Below are 14,642 nucleotides of genomic sequence, written 5' to 3'. Positions count from 1 at the left end.
AGGGATGTTGCAAACAAAGTCAAAAACTCTGCTTCAGATTCTATGAGACATCTTACACCAAGAGATCTGGCAGTGTGCCTAAATAATCCAAGACTGGATTATTTTCCTGGAAGATGTGCCATTACTTTAACTTGCCCACTGAGGTGTTTACTGATGTATGACTTCATTGTCACAATGACATAAATTACTCAAACAACATGATCTAATGGCACTTTGGGGCTTACAATTTAAGACTTACAGTATGTAATTACAAAATTACTTGTGTCACAGTTAAGAAACTAAGATAGTCAATTTCCCATTTAAAGGCAGAGATTAATCACTTGTATCACTACTCTTTTTCCTACACAAATTTTCTCCTTTCAATCTCCTCTCTTGAAACATGTAGGTTGCAGTAGTTTTTGACTTAACATATTTTATTTCACATCAAATTACTAATAAAAAGTTGGGCTATTAGAAAAGGGTCGGGAGTTTTTGTATTTTACTAATGCAAGCCATATTAACAACATCTAAAAATCTCAGAAAAATAAAAGTACCAACTGTCCATTTTTCAAGTAAACCAAAGTAATTAATTTAACCTAAGTACAGAAAGTTTTAAGGTCCTAGTAAGAAACAAATAGGGGGAAAAAAATCTGTATTTGAAAGCAAATTTAATCCAGGTATAAAAACATTCAGAATCTGAGCCTTTCTTACCTAAGAAAGAAAATATTCTCTTCTTACTTTTGAAATCAAACCCAAAACCTGAAACAAATGTAACTACAATTGTACTTGTGGTACCTACAACAACATCTATCTATATATATATCTACATATATATAGATATGAAAGTTTCACCATACAGTATATAATTTTCTAAACACCAATATCTGATCATCACATTCATCCTCACATCCACACCATTTTAGCAGGTATTACAAAACTCTTAGATACTATCATGAGCAAGTGTCCCCTTATTTCTAAATGCTTTTGTTAGTGTCTTACCCCACTCTGTTCCATCTCCTGAACTTCGAGCTTCTCCAGCTCCCTCACCATCTTCAGCTGTCACTAAAAAGTCAAATTCTTTCAAAGCTTCTTCAGTATCAGGGTCGTCTGTAAGGTCAGCAGCTAAACCTTCATTACCAATCTGCAAGAAGATAAGTATTTCCCTGCATTTGAATCATGAATAGATTTTCTAATCATTTAGGTTAAAAGGTATATAAGGTATTCTCACTGGGTAATTTGTGGAGAAAACAACTTTTCCAATTTAAAATGCAGAAAAAGAAACTTAGATCTCAGTTGGCTTATCAAAACAAAAAAGAGAGAGGTGCAGCCTAGTGAACATCAGGGAACAAAAAGAACACGGACACTAGCTTTAGCAACAAAGATCCCACACACCCCAGTCTTCAGCTTTTTTATTTAACACATAACAATTAGAAAACTTTGTTGATTTCCTTGCACTATCAGTAGCTCTGCAGAGAATGCTTAGAAACAAACTATGCTTTCTACTGGTCCAGAAACCTTTCTCCCTTTTTGCTTTCCAGTTCTATTTCAGTGTCAAGAATATAGAGCACTTTAAGAAAACTGTCTTTTTACTGTTTCTAACCATACCTTCACCTTAAACAAAACAAAAAAACCCTCTACCAAGGCATCAGTGAAAGGTTCTGTATAATTTTTCAGGTGAAGAAAATTTCCACATCAGGTTATTAGCCCAATGATCTTATTTTTGCAAAAAAAGACAATTTTCATAAAGATAAGCATAAATGGTTCTTTTGCTTTCCACAAAAAACCCCAAGCTTTGTCAGAAGTCAAAAAGTGAGCATAATACCTTCATATTTGCTTAGAGATTTACCTGATAACCTTTTTATCAGAGTATCTGCTGCCTTCTAACAAAAGGGATTCAACTCAATCTGTTTACCCAAAGCCCAAGGTATGGTGGAAACCCTTCCTGACAAATCAGTTTGGGAGATTAAGATATGCATCAAGCCAAGCTAACGCTGCCAAATATTTAAGAAAATCCAATGCAGCTAGAGGGTCATCATGCTACAGAATACTGTTCTGAGCAAAAAGTAACAAAATTGTCAATACAATATTCTTAAATCAATAGAGAAATAAAGAAACCCCAATGACGAGAATTCAGCACAGGAGAAAGAATTAAAATGAGACAGGTAAATACCCTCTATCCTACCTAGAGAGCTGCCCACAGAATGGAAAACTAAAGACATAAACACAACACAACTTCATAGAACCTTAAATAAAAGGTTATTTGAGACATGTCTTGGCTACGTTCTTAAGGTATTTAGTAAAAAACTGCCTAAAAGGAGGACTTAAACATGTATTAGATATGGAAGCAGCTTTTTTTTTCACATTATGTAACTTCACTTCCTCTAAGGAAGTGCTCCTATCTTCTTCAAAATTCAGAAAGGATGCACATTGTACTCTGCTAAAGGTGACCCATAAAGGGACTCAAAGTATGCAGAGAAGGTGAGATGGCCAATTCATCAATTAATTCACATTTGCAAACAGCTTGGTTGATTGTTTTTAAGTTTACAATGTAATGTACAAACTAAACCACCGAATTTACTAATAATGCATCTGCTTATAATCCATTCAGATAACAAAAAGTGCAACAAACACTTTAACACACATTTATATCATCTCTGGAGAAAAAAAATCCCTTTCTAAAGGGACTTTCAGATCAATTAAAAAAAAATTTAAAGATCTTTTACTTTGTGTTTCTTATTTATCCGATGCTTTTCTTTTCCTTCTGCAATATCTTCTATCATATCATTCTCCTCTTCTTCATCACTATCATCAGCATTTTCTAAGAAGTTGAATGTTTCAAGAACATCACCAGAATTCCTACATAAATAAAAACATTAAGAGAGACTCTGTTTTACTTGCTGAAGAGATTTAGACAATTAACCAGGTTAAACAAAATTGCTACCTGACAGCTTAAGAGCTTTTAAACTAGCAAAACAAGAAATCACTGAATGAAAAGTTTCGACAGCTGCATAAGCCCTTATTACAAAAGCACCACTCAGCAGACTCTTTCCTTAAAAAAAAAATCTCCAAATATTACATAATTCAATATCAACACACAATTTTCCTGTATACAATATTAGTATAACACTCATGTATGCATTTAATAGGTGCATATGTTCCTATATATAATCACTTTCATTTAAGTTCATAATCATTTGTGGTCAGCTACACTAACACGTGTTCAGGTACTCTCCAGCCGAAAGTTCAATTTGAACTGACCAGTACATGGTCATCAATGACTAAGCAAAACAAACTTTATGCATGTCTTATCTCTTCACTTACCTTTTGATTTCCTGTCCCTTTTGTTTTGACGAAGGAGATTCACCCCCATTCAGGATCTGTTCTAAGTTCTTTGTCTCTACTGAACCATTTGGTTCTGAATTGGAGAGCCCAAGCAAAGACCTTACCCGCTGAGAGCGTACATCCAATATTGTATCTGTATAACCTACTTCCTGAAGATACCTAGATGTGTTAAGAGCAGAAAGAAAGACGAAAACATAGTTGAAGAAAAAGGTACTTTACTATTCACTGTTAAAAATGAACGTCTCTGTTGTATCATTTACGGAAAAATAAGCTTTGCTATCCATCACACAAGGAAAACCTTACTCTATTCTGCTTAAAGCTCAGGACTACAAGGTCCTGAAAAATGAATCACAATTTGCCCACCTCAGTTACTCTGTTTCACAGAGCTCCACGAACTGCAGAGAAAAGTATGAATACACCAATATCCAACAATGCTACTTACTGTCGCAGTAACTGTCTGCCTTGCTTCCAGGTCAATTGGCTATTTTGAGGTACTGCAGGAACCTCTGTATCTTTGGTATCTTCTGAAAGACACAGTGTCATAGTTAACATCTAAATTACACTGCTTTCAGACACAAACAAAAATTCCCATCAAGCCAGAAATACGCATCATGATCCCTAGTTTCAACTGGGTATAAAAATACCCCAAAATGTGGCACTTGTAAAACAGAAAGGGAAAAAAAGGGAGGGTGGCATATAAATCTGTAGACCACAATTTTAAGGCACACTATACAAATACAGGACCAAAGACTTCCCAAAGACAAACATTTCAAAAGAAGCCAAACACAATTCTACTTATTAAACAGCCCTGCATTGTTAGGAGAAATGCTTTCTTCCATCTGCTATACTTTGAAGAGCAAAACTGGTATTATCAGCTTGACATTAACAACTGCAAAGTCAGATGCACTCCAGAAAAGCAATAAGGATAGCCTATTTTTTTCTTTTGGAGTTTTTTCTTTGATTTAAGACAAAAACATTCAGAGTGCCTTCACAAAAGAAAAGGTCAATTAATTTTGATTTACAGATTAAAAAATATTTACCCCATGCCAAAACTTTACTTGATATCTTCCCTATAACACACCTAAGAGGGGGGTGGGGAGAAGACTGAAAGCTGCAATAAATTGAACAGACAAAATCTATTGTAAAGAAGTTACCTGATTCAAAAGTTGGCATTTTCAAGTCACCTTGGTTCAATTCTGTGCCATATTTTAATTTATGATATTTTGCCCTGAAAAAGTATGCAGATGTTTATCAAATTAGCATACAAGACTTTGATCAACTCAAAACATTCTACTGTTTCCATTTAAAGCGACCATACCAACACAGTACAATTAATCCAACTAAAACTGTTGTGATAATTATTGCATCAAACCATTCCTAGTCTTTCAAGAACACAGTTTTGACATAGCATTTTGACAATTATCCACAATTATCAAGTTTTGTATGCTCCCCAAGAATGCGGGGTTTTTTCCTGTCTATCAGCTAGTAAGAGACCCTTTCAAATACCAGCAGGTTCAAGAACTTAGCAGGAATTTTTCCAGTTGTACTACTGTCACAGGTAGCCAATCACACTACAATGAACGAACCTCTTTTTTGGGATTCCTGCCTATCTGCCACTTTCAATTTCCACTTCCATTTGTCTCTTGCTCTCTTTGCTTAAGACATGTATCCCTCTGAAGAACCATATTAGAGTGGTAGTTTCTCTCATCACCTGTATTCTCTTATGGATTTTCTCCTCCTCATTGACTGAAGGCTTAGCTTCCAATTCCTACTTAGTCCACCTATGCAAATGTGCCTCAGTCCTTCCCATCTTCTGATCTCTTCTCCTCCATCTGATATTGCTAAAACCCAAACAGCAAGCCTAAGCCTGAGTTGACTTACAAGATGAATCTTCAGCATGATGCAATTAATACCATCAAGATTCTTTAGTTAAAAATAGATGATCAAAACATTTATATTAGTTGCTTTTAATGCCAAGCCAGCTATTATAGAGATGTCTATATAACCTTGTGTAAGATAAATTAAGAGATTCTCCCAACTAATATCCCTAAAGGCTTGTTAGTAGGAGAAATCTTCTGAACCAATATCCCCAGAGGCTTGTTAGTGGACTATTTCAGGCAAAAACCCTCCCAGCCATGGCCTGGGCTCTGGCCCTGGCCAGCTGGGAAGTGGGCCATCAGAACCAGATGTTTTTTTGCACAAAAACTTAAACAAGTCATTTGGCATTGTGGATTTGGGCCTACAAAAGCTGGACCCCTGGCGAACCTGAGACCTCACCTACGAGTGGACACACCGTGTAGGATTTTCCCAATTACTGGGAAGGGTTCTCCAGGTCCTCACTGTGAAACAGGGCTCCCCAGCAATTGCAGACTCTGAATGATGAAGTATTTAGGCAACTGGTGATGTATCTTTCTCAATCACTATTCTCCTTCTCTTGTACAGTAATCATTACACATATTACCTTGCTTATTTTTGCCTGTTGCTAAAGCTGAATGAGTAATAATGTTACTGCTTTATCAAATGTATCCTCTTCTGTGTTGCCTCAATAGTAATAGCAAAACAATAGCATACTTTCCACTGGTGTCTGTGTCCATTCCATCACCCTCACGGACTGGCAAAACACTATCACTTTCTAAAAAATTGGTCTTGGTGATAATATTTCCATGAAAGTATGCATGAGCCTTCAAAATCTTATTCTCTACGCAAGCTGCCTATCAAAATGTCTTCAGCTCCCTTTATAACCACGAATCTCATCTGAACTACCTATGCCTGTATCCTGGAACTCTCAAACTTTACCATTGATCTTTCACAGTTTGACTTTTGCCTCATAGATCCTTTGCAAAAATACTCAAAATCTCAAGGTTAAGAACTCTTAGTGTTCTGCAGTAGAGCCAAGGTGAAAAATCTCTGTAAAAACATTACCAGACATATTTTAAAGAAGACTCTAAGAAATGCAGTTGCCTATTATTCTAAATGAAACATTTGACCCAAGGTAACAACTATTTTTGAATATGCAACTTCCCAAGTAGAAACACATAATGGAACACATGCTGGACAAAATCAAGGATTTCAAAAAAAACTTCTCAAATGCCTGAGTCACTATTGCAAGTATTTTCAAACTGAAGGAACAGGTACATCTCAAATGGTGCCTGACATATTTGACGGCAAAGATTTTCTTCCAGATTACACAAATTTCTGCTAAAATTGCAATTAGGAAGTCTCATTAACAATCTGTCAGTAGATGGCACTATTGACCCTTTTTAGTAAGATAAAAATCCCTCATTTCATGGCAATCACATTGTAACAAAAATTGTAAAGCTGCTGAAGACTTTTGTGTGACCTGAATCTGACTGCCAACTAAGTAGAATCATATCTTTCAACTATTTATGCATATGTTCACAGTTCATCCATGCACTACTGTCTACCGCAGGTGCTCTCTTTAAACAGAGAGACAAAGCTTTGAGCCACATTTTAATCGGGCAATGTTCCACTGAGCTTTCCAGACAGGAAAAGTATAGTGAAAGACTGGAGAAAGTAATCACTCAAGACAACTGAAGTGCGTCCAGTTAACTTAAAATTGGATGGGTTAGAGTTTGCTAAGTCAATGCCTTGTGAAATGCTTGCTTTCGATTGAATGTTTGGTTTAAAATTTGCCCTTTTTTTTCTAAATTTTGCCAGTAAAAGTTTGTTGTTTAATCTCCTGAGAACATTGTCGTATTTTCCCATGCACCTGCCTCAGAGTATAAAAACAAAAACTAAACCCCTTAAAGAAACTCATCAAGCAAGTCTGGGGCTTTACAAATACATAATATGATTTATATGCCCTATAAAGTACTGTCCATCTGGGGAGGGTAAAAGACCCCAAGCAAAGCACCATAAAAGAATGTGTATCTACATGCTAGATACAAACAAAAAACCTCCATGCATGTATCTGCATAGGACCTAATTTTATTACTGAAAAAATGATACAGAACTATCAAAGCATTTAAGGACACTAAAATATTAACATTTTACTTGTCTAAAACATTATCACACATACTTAGAGATAAGCACTAGAGATATCAAACAACTTTTTAACAACAACTGCATTTTATTTAGTCTTACACACTGATGTTCTGCTTCATAACCTATTTCTGAGAAATCACAACAGTTGTCTGAATGAGTTTATTCCTGACTCCTTCAAATTGGCATTTCACTTCATGAAACTTTTTGATGGCAACAGGGAATTAGCAACAAGAAAAGGAGAAAGAGGGTGGGGGGAATCTGGTGCAACACTGAAATTTGCTGCCAACAACCTTCACGCCTGAAATTCTCCGAATTTATTTTGCTTTGGAGCTGGTGTATTGTCATTAGTTCTGATTGCTCACCAAGAGCAAAAAAGGCAAAAAAATAAGATGTATCATCCTGAGCACTGAGTGCTACAAGCAAGAAACCAACACAGTATCATTCTCACTGGCAAGTCAGTACCTGCTAATTTTCAATTACTTAATCCATCATACTTTCACAGCTAGATCCCCTCAAACTACGGGGCATTTGTAGCTTCCTCATTGCTCCCACACATTCACCAGCCAACTCAAGTTTCAGTTCCCACTTCTAGCAATCTTCATGAGAATTATGTCTGGAACTTAAGCCAGAATCCTCCTCTTGAAAACTATGCAGTGTTGGATTGCACCCACTAGCCAGAAGAACTAAAGCTAACAGTATATTCCTGCTGTTATTCTTCTGGTGTACATGTTTACAAGTTTTTTTGCCCATTAGATTAATTTTAGAATTTCGTGGAAAGTCTATAAAGGCAGCTTCACTACAGGAAAGGAATGAGGTTTCACCAATGCCATTCAGCTTCAAATTGTGCATCCTGTTACAGGATGCCTTCACACCCCAGCTGAAATTAAGTGCCTCTGATTTATCTCAGTAACCAGGCAATTCTCACAGCTTTACGATGTACATTTGCTAAAAGTCTCTGTGCAGTACACAGTTCATTACTGCCAAAATAAGCAAAATCTTTTCCTTCAACTTCAGAAAGTTACTTACATGCAAGACACCTCCATGTGCCATAACAGCATATTATTCCTTTCCTATGCTCAATGTTCTTTACACCCCAAGATCCTGCATACATTTCATCTGCCTTGAATGCAGAGTGACTTATACATTACCTATAGGATATGACAATGTAACTTTTAGTTTTACACTGGCTGGAAACCTTCAGTCATTTTCCATTAAAAACACTGGTCTGAATGAGGTAATAGATCCTTTCTGCCTATCACTTCACCAGAAAACATGATGTGGTGATAAGGCTTTCTTTCGGTGTGAATACACACTGTTTTCTGAAGCACCTCTACTGGACACTTCACACAGTAGAATGAAGCTATCTTGCCAAAACATTAGGTTTTAATATGGAAACAACAGAAACTTATTTTTCTACTAGTCTCTTGCTCATAATACTGATTCATAATGTAAAATAGATTTAGACATACTTACATTTGGACAACTAACTTTAAAATATCCAGGTGAAGCTTCACAACATTTTGCTACAAAATTTAAGTTTAGTCTGGAAGGCATGTTCCCCCCAATCAAAATGAACAAGTAAAGACTACATATTTTGTTGCCTGGTTGTCAAGATGTTTCACTATTGGACTCAGCTACCTTTTAAGAGCAAGATAAAATTAAAAATAAGAACTGAGTCCACTATTGAAAGTATAGGCACATGACAAGATTATTTCCCAAGTGTTTCCCAAGTGATTTTGCAAAATTAAGTACCAATTTTGGTTAAATGAAATAACCAGGCAATAAAAGAACATGTAGGTTTGAAGGACATTAGCCTGTACAGACTGCACAGAGTTTTAATTTTTTAAAGCAGTAAATTAATGCTACAGAAAATGCACTTAGGCTAAATATGCAAACATCTACCACATTAAAAAAAAAATTCAAAATGCAAGAACAATTTTTAAAGGATTTTGTTCTGTCACAAAATATCATTTTCATCATGTGACACATACAATATGGTTGAAAGGGATCAAGAGAGCAGTATTTTTCACCCTTTCAAGTTTAATGCAGCTAAAAGCACAGATAAAGGTATGAATCCTTCGGGTATGTTCATTCTCACACAGTATACCGTAACTCTAACCCAGAAAAGGGAAACTGACCACTTTATCTATTTAAGACACGAGTCCAAATATTTTGAAAATTATGCAACTTTTTAGTGTGGAAGACACTAAGGATTGTCAGAAAACACAACGTGAAGACAACCAACCTTAAAGACATTTTACATAAAGTAACACAGAATCATCTAATAAAGACAGTTCACTTAATGTGAGGGAATTCCTCTTAGTCTACTAAGTTTTCCAGTTCAGAAAAAAAAAAAAAACAGACTATGCGTGTACCTACCTTTCTTGTTTTAATGCATATTCTAACATTTTTATTCTTCTCACTAAATCTTTCTTCAAATTTTCTTGACCCTTTCTTTCCCCTTGTAAAAACGCTATCCGAGCCTGAAAACACACACAAAAAAGGAAAAACATATTTTATTCCATTCTGTAACCAAAATACAGCAACGGAGTCTGCCTCAGAAGAAAAAAAAAGAAAAAGCAAGAAAGAAAAAAACTGTTTCACATTATTTCAGCAAGTCAGTAACAACAAAAGTGTTTCTGCTCTAGACACTGATTATTATTTTCTGTTCAAGATGAACAGGTATTAAAAGTCTGTATAGTACCTCTCCAAGAAGGCACAAACAGCAATCATATGAAACATTTTAATATATGCACATAGTTTTGTCCTTACAGCGTTGTTAGCATAAGTTCTATTACACATTTTCTTCCAAACCCAAAGGCGTAGTAAATTAAGTACACTGCAATTAGCAATTCAGCCTTTAATGGCACCATACTGAACAGATTAAGAAATTATTACATAAATTCAAATACAGAATTTACAAGTCCATTATACAGGCAACAACTATTTTATGGATTCACATTTTACTTACTACTGAAAACAGCTGAGTGTTAGAATATCAAGGGAGAACTGGGTTTAGTGTGCTGTTCTACATGGAGAAAAATAACACTTTTTTTTTAAGGCATCAATCATACTACCCACCGAATTTAAAAAGAAGCAAGGAAGATTCCTATGTGCCTACTAACCTAGTAGATAATAAATTCAACAGAACATATAAACCATCTCAACTAGAGCAAAAAAATTATAGTTGAAAAATGAAGGTAGTAAGTTTGTTGAGGAAAAAAGTAGTCTCTTCACTACAAAGTGAAAGGACTTGTGTTTTGACATTTGCAAGCCAAAATTCTAGGGAAGACAAGGGAATTTGCAGATGTGAAGACAAAATTTAAATGGTTAATGACATGAGTGGATTGGCCACCTTTACAGGAATATCATTAGACCAACTCATTTATCCACCCAATGACTTTAAGTTGACTGAAGTAATTGAATAGGTAATTAAGTACTAAATTCAATATAAAATTTCTTAGAAGAGGGATTTAAAACAGAATGAGTAAAGTAGAGACCACATTGCTCTACTGATCTGAAGAGCAACAACGCAACTTCATTACTAAAGGAGGTATGCAGGGGAGGGAGGAAGTGCTACAATCGGCACCTAATCTATCCTTGAAGATTTTTTTAAAGGGAGTGGTTGGACATTTTCATCACCCAGTGGTTACAGCCCGAAACAGTCTAACCAAGGGGAGAGCATTCTTGCATCACTCCTTTCTCGGCCCAAGTGATAGCACCAAGTGAGACATCATGCAGCAGCCATGATTTTAGCCACTCTGGCCTTGTGCTCAATGGTGAGCCAAATTAAAACATGTTCCTTTACCTTGCATAAGTTATCTACTGATTAAATCAATTAAAATCCTAGTTAGAACAAGGCAGTTATGAGTATTTCCATTAACAGTCTGTCATGAAAGCACACTCAACTAACAACTGTCACTTGGTGAGAAACAGTAAGGAATCAGCATATGGTAAGGGAGGAAGGGCTGAGGGGTGGGGAGGAAACAACACCAACTCCACACCAAAAAAAGCCAAACATACCCAAACAGACTTTGTACTGATTGCACAGACACTTCAAGATAAAAGGTAGAGAACAAAATCCAGAAACAGCAAACCCAACTACACTCAACTGCAATTATGCTAGAGTCTAAAAAACACTCCAAAACTGACTCTAATAAAAGAGAAAGTTAACAGCCTTCTGCAGAAAACTACAATTACACATAATTTGAGCTCCTCTAGTACCCAAGTCAGCAACTGACCAATTTCACAACCCTAACATACTAACCTAATTTTCACTAGTCAATGCACAGTTGTTCCACAAATGCCACAGTACACATGAAATAATTACAAATGAAGGTTTAAAAAAAAATGTTACCTGCACATATGCATAACAACATACTTCAAATATCTGGAAGTTACTGCTGCCCACAGACTCTATCTACAAAAACAAACTCAGAACTAAATACGTTGGTATTTAATGAAGGTTATGAAAGCTCTTATGCCCTTTGACTTGAAAGCAGTTCTCAATTCTTTGCAAAATCAAGGTCTTCTGTAAGTGATGGTCTTCTCCCCTCTCACCACTTTTCTTGCACTGGCCTATGGTAACTATTTGACAAAGCTTAGTTGCCAGCTGCAACTGTTATTTCAACCTCAGAGAGGAAAACAATGTAATTGTAACCTACACAGAGGAAGGCATCTGCTTCCTAAATGCTCACAGCCAAACTTCTTCCTTATGGAAATTCTTCTGGATACTTGGCCAAGCAGAATCAAGTCCCCATATTCAAAAGGTATTGACTAGATCTCATACTTTTCAACCAGACAATTTAACAAGCTACCTGATCTTGAGAATTATTATACTACAGAAATAAAACTGTATAAAAATAAAATTAAAAAAATCAAATTAAAAAAAATTGCCTTACATAAAAAGACAAACAACTCCCTTTTATATAAAACAGTATTTATAAAAACTTTTACAGGGTCCAGTAAGGTAAATAGAAAGGTTACCACACAAGAACACACTTTGTAGTTGAGACTCTGGCATTTTTGTCAATATTAGCAGACTTCTTTTAAAATTGATTTGTGTAATTGCTTCTATACATGTTTGACTGAGTCTGGGATTTAATAGTATTTTCTCATTGTAACCATCACATGGGTAAAACATCACAGAAGTTATCTCTGCAGAAGTTAAGAGCTCAATCTTTAGAAACACAGGAAATTAATTTAGACTTGAAGAATCTTAGTCATCAAGACCTTCAATACAAAACCAAGAATCAGATCACCAAAAATTTGCTGTATAAACTAATCAGCTTGTTTCCTTCAGTCTTGAACTAAGAAAGGACAAGTGTCAAAACTATCCCCTGATGTACTGCATGACCATGAGCCCTATTTTTAAAAAGCAGTAAATCTCAGAGTCGATAAAAACACAAAGTAAACAGATCACTCTCAGGGGTGCTGAACCTAGGTTCCATAAACAAACACTTAAAACATTACCTCTACATAATACAACTTTGACAATCCTTACATATTCATTTCCTTTGAAACAGTTCTCAGAAGAGATAGATTTGATACCATTTTTAAATATACTGATGATTTAAGATTGTCTAGCACTGGGAAAAAAGAGGGAAACAACAATCTCGTACTCACCTTTCCAGCCCACACTCCACTCTCCCCGGTTACAACAGAATTCTTTCCACTGCCTTACACCAAGTTTTAAGTCCCCAGGTTGATAACAACAGGAGCAATCCTTCTCATATTTCTGTTCCTTCTACTGTGCTGACACACATCAAGTCTACCAAGGAAATAATCCTATTTTTTTTTTTTTTACTTGGTTCTGAATTACGTCAGTTTCCTGATCCTACTCTGTCTGTATAGCCACAAGAGTAACTCAGGCTGGCACAAGGGATGCAAACAGGATACTGAAATAACAGCCCCTTTCAGTAACAACATGGTCTTATTAGATCAGCATAAACTGATCATGATATCATAACATGAATGTCCAGGGCACAAGAGCTTCAAACACATGAGCAGAGAGACTAAGAAAGTCAAATACAATACAAGTCTTAACTCTTCTAAATTGAAAATTCCATCAAAATGCACTTTAAAAAATGCATTAGTAACATTTCTCAAGGGGGAAAAAACCGCATTCTTTTATAAAACATGTAATAGGTCTGTAATCAAAAATATGGCCATTCATGGCTTAAAAAATTCCAGCCAATAATCCAAATTTAGTTGTGCACAGATTCTGTTAGAATGTTTTTCAACAGGGATAAGGACTGTGCTTCCGATTCTTCAAAGCATAGGCTTTCATTTTCAGAGCATGTACCTTCTCTTCTACCAGACTGTAAATTTTCATCTTTTCAGTATTTTCACAAATCCCCGAGATCCACTATGTTTCTACAAAATTGACATTTAATAATTCTCGGTTCCCTCTACACCTTGGCCCTCAGCTGCAAGTAAGAGTACCACTACACCAACTTGCTCAGCTTTATTACGAAAGTGAATTCAGGGAGCTCTGAGAAGTAGTTAAGAGTGACAGATACTTTGTATTTGTGCAAGGATGCATTAAATAATGCCTGAAACTAGGCAAGATAGAATTCAAGGATAAAAAGAATTACTGAATAGCTACTTGAACAGTATGGATCCCACGACAAAGAATTGTCTGGGGTTAAAAATCTACAGAATGCACATAAAGAAAGGAACAAATAAAAATTCTAACATCTAATATTCTAGACTTTGTAAACTTAGTATTGTTTTAATAGCATGTTGCATTTCAGACATACATGCATTTTGCAATTGAAAGTGGTTTTATCTTTTGAATAGGAAGTCTGACCATACTCAAAACAGTCAACAGTCTTTCACCCATACTCTAAGATCTCAAACAAGAAACTTAACTTTCCCTGAAATGATAGGAATAATTAAAATCACTTATTACACTGATACTCCATATTCCAAGTATGCAATTATTCTGTTTTATTCAAGTGTAACAGAAGATTTTAAGTAGTTTAGTAAATTACTTGCACATAACTTTAAACTATTAAAAATACTCTATTTCATATAGAAACTCATATATCAAAAATCAAAGAAAAAGCTTCCTGAGAAGAAAATGAGGATTTTTCCCCCTTATTTTGAAAGAATTATTCAGAATTATTCTCTACATTTCATACAGCACCACCTATGGCAGCATTCACATTAAAATTGCACTTTATTGCTTTAACTGCCCAGAAAAGCCTGACAATCTTCATATTGATCAAACATATTTCTCTTAGCCCTTGAGGAAAAAGGAGGTAAGCCATTGCAGCATTTTGGCCAGGTAAAATTGCATATGTAACCTAAAG

General features: G+C 35.6%; 1 protein-coding gene across 6 annotated transcripts in view; it reads right to left on the bottom strand.

Moving 5' to 3' along the window:
• The window catches only part of STRN3 (striatin 3), a 60,167-nt gene that overhangs the window by 31,374 nt on the left and 14,151 nt on the right, over window positions 1-14,642 (bottom strand). For 5 of the 6 annotated variants that reach the window (XM_085061954.1, XM_085061955.1, XM_085061958.1 and 2 more), the window contains exons 2-7: window positions 9,706-9,809; window positions 4,476-4,549; window positions 3,764-3,845; window positions 3,301-3,480; window positions 2,703-2,835; window positions 979-1,120 (exon numbers count right to left, since the gene is read on the bottom strand). In XM_085061954.1, the coding sequence (XP_084918080.1) occupies window positions 979-1,120; window positions 2,703-2,835; window positions 3,301-3,480; window positions 3,764-3,845; window positions 4,476-4,549; window positions 9,706-9,809 (715 nt within the window). The remainder of the gene's footprint in view (window positions 1-978; window positions 1,121-2,702; window positions 2,836-3,300; window positions 3,481-3,763; window positions 3,846-4,475; window positions 4,550-9,705; window positions 9,810-14,642) is intronic. The other variant, XM_085061956.1, reaches the window with a different exon arrangement.

This window comes from Lichenostomus cassidix, chromosome 5, assembly GCF_008360975.1.
Source record: "Lichenostomus cassidix isolate B80296 chromosome 5, HeHo_3.0, whole genome shotgun sequence".
Taxonomy (NCBI): domain Eukaryota; kingdom Metazoa; phylum Chordata; class Aves; order Passeriformes; family Meliphagidae; genus Lichenostomus; species Lichenostomus cassidix.
Note: the sequence above shows the minus strand (reverse complement) of the source record. Positions and strands in the feature narration are given on the sequence as shown.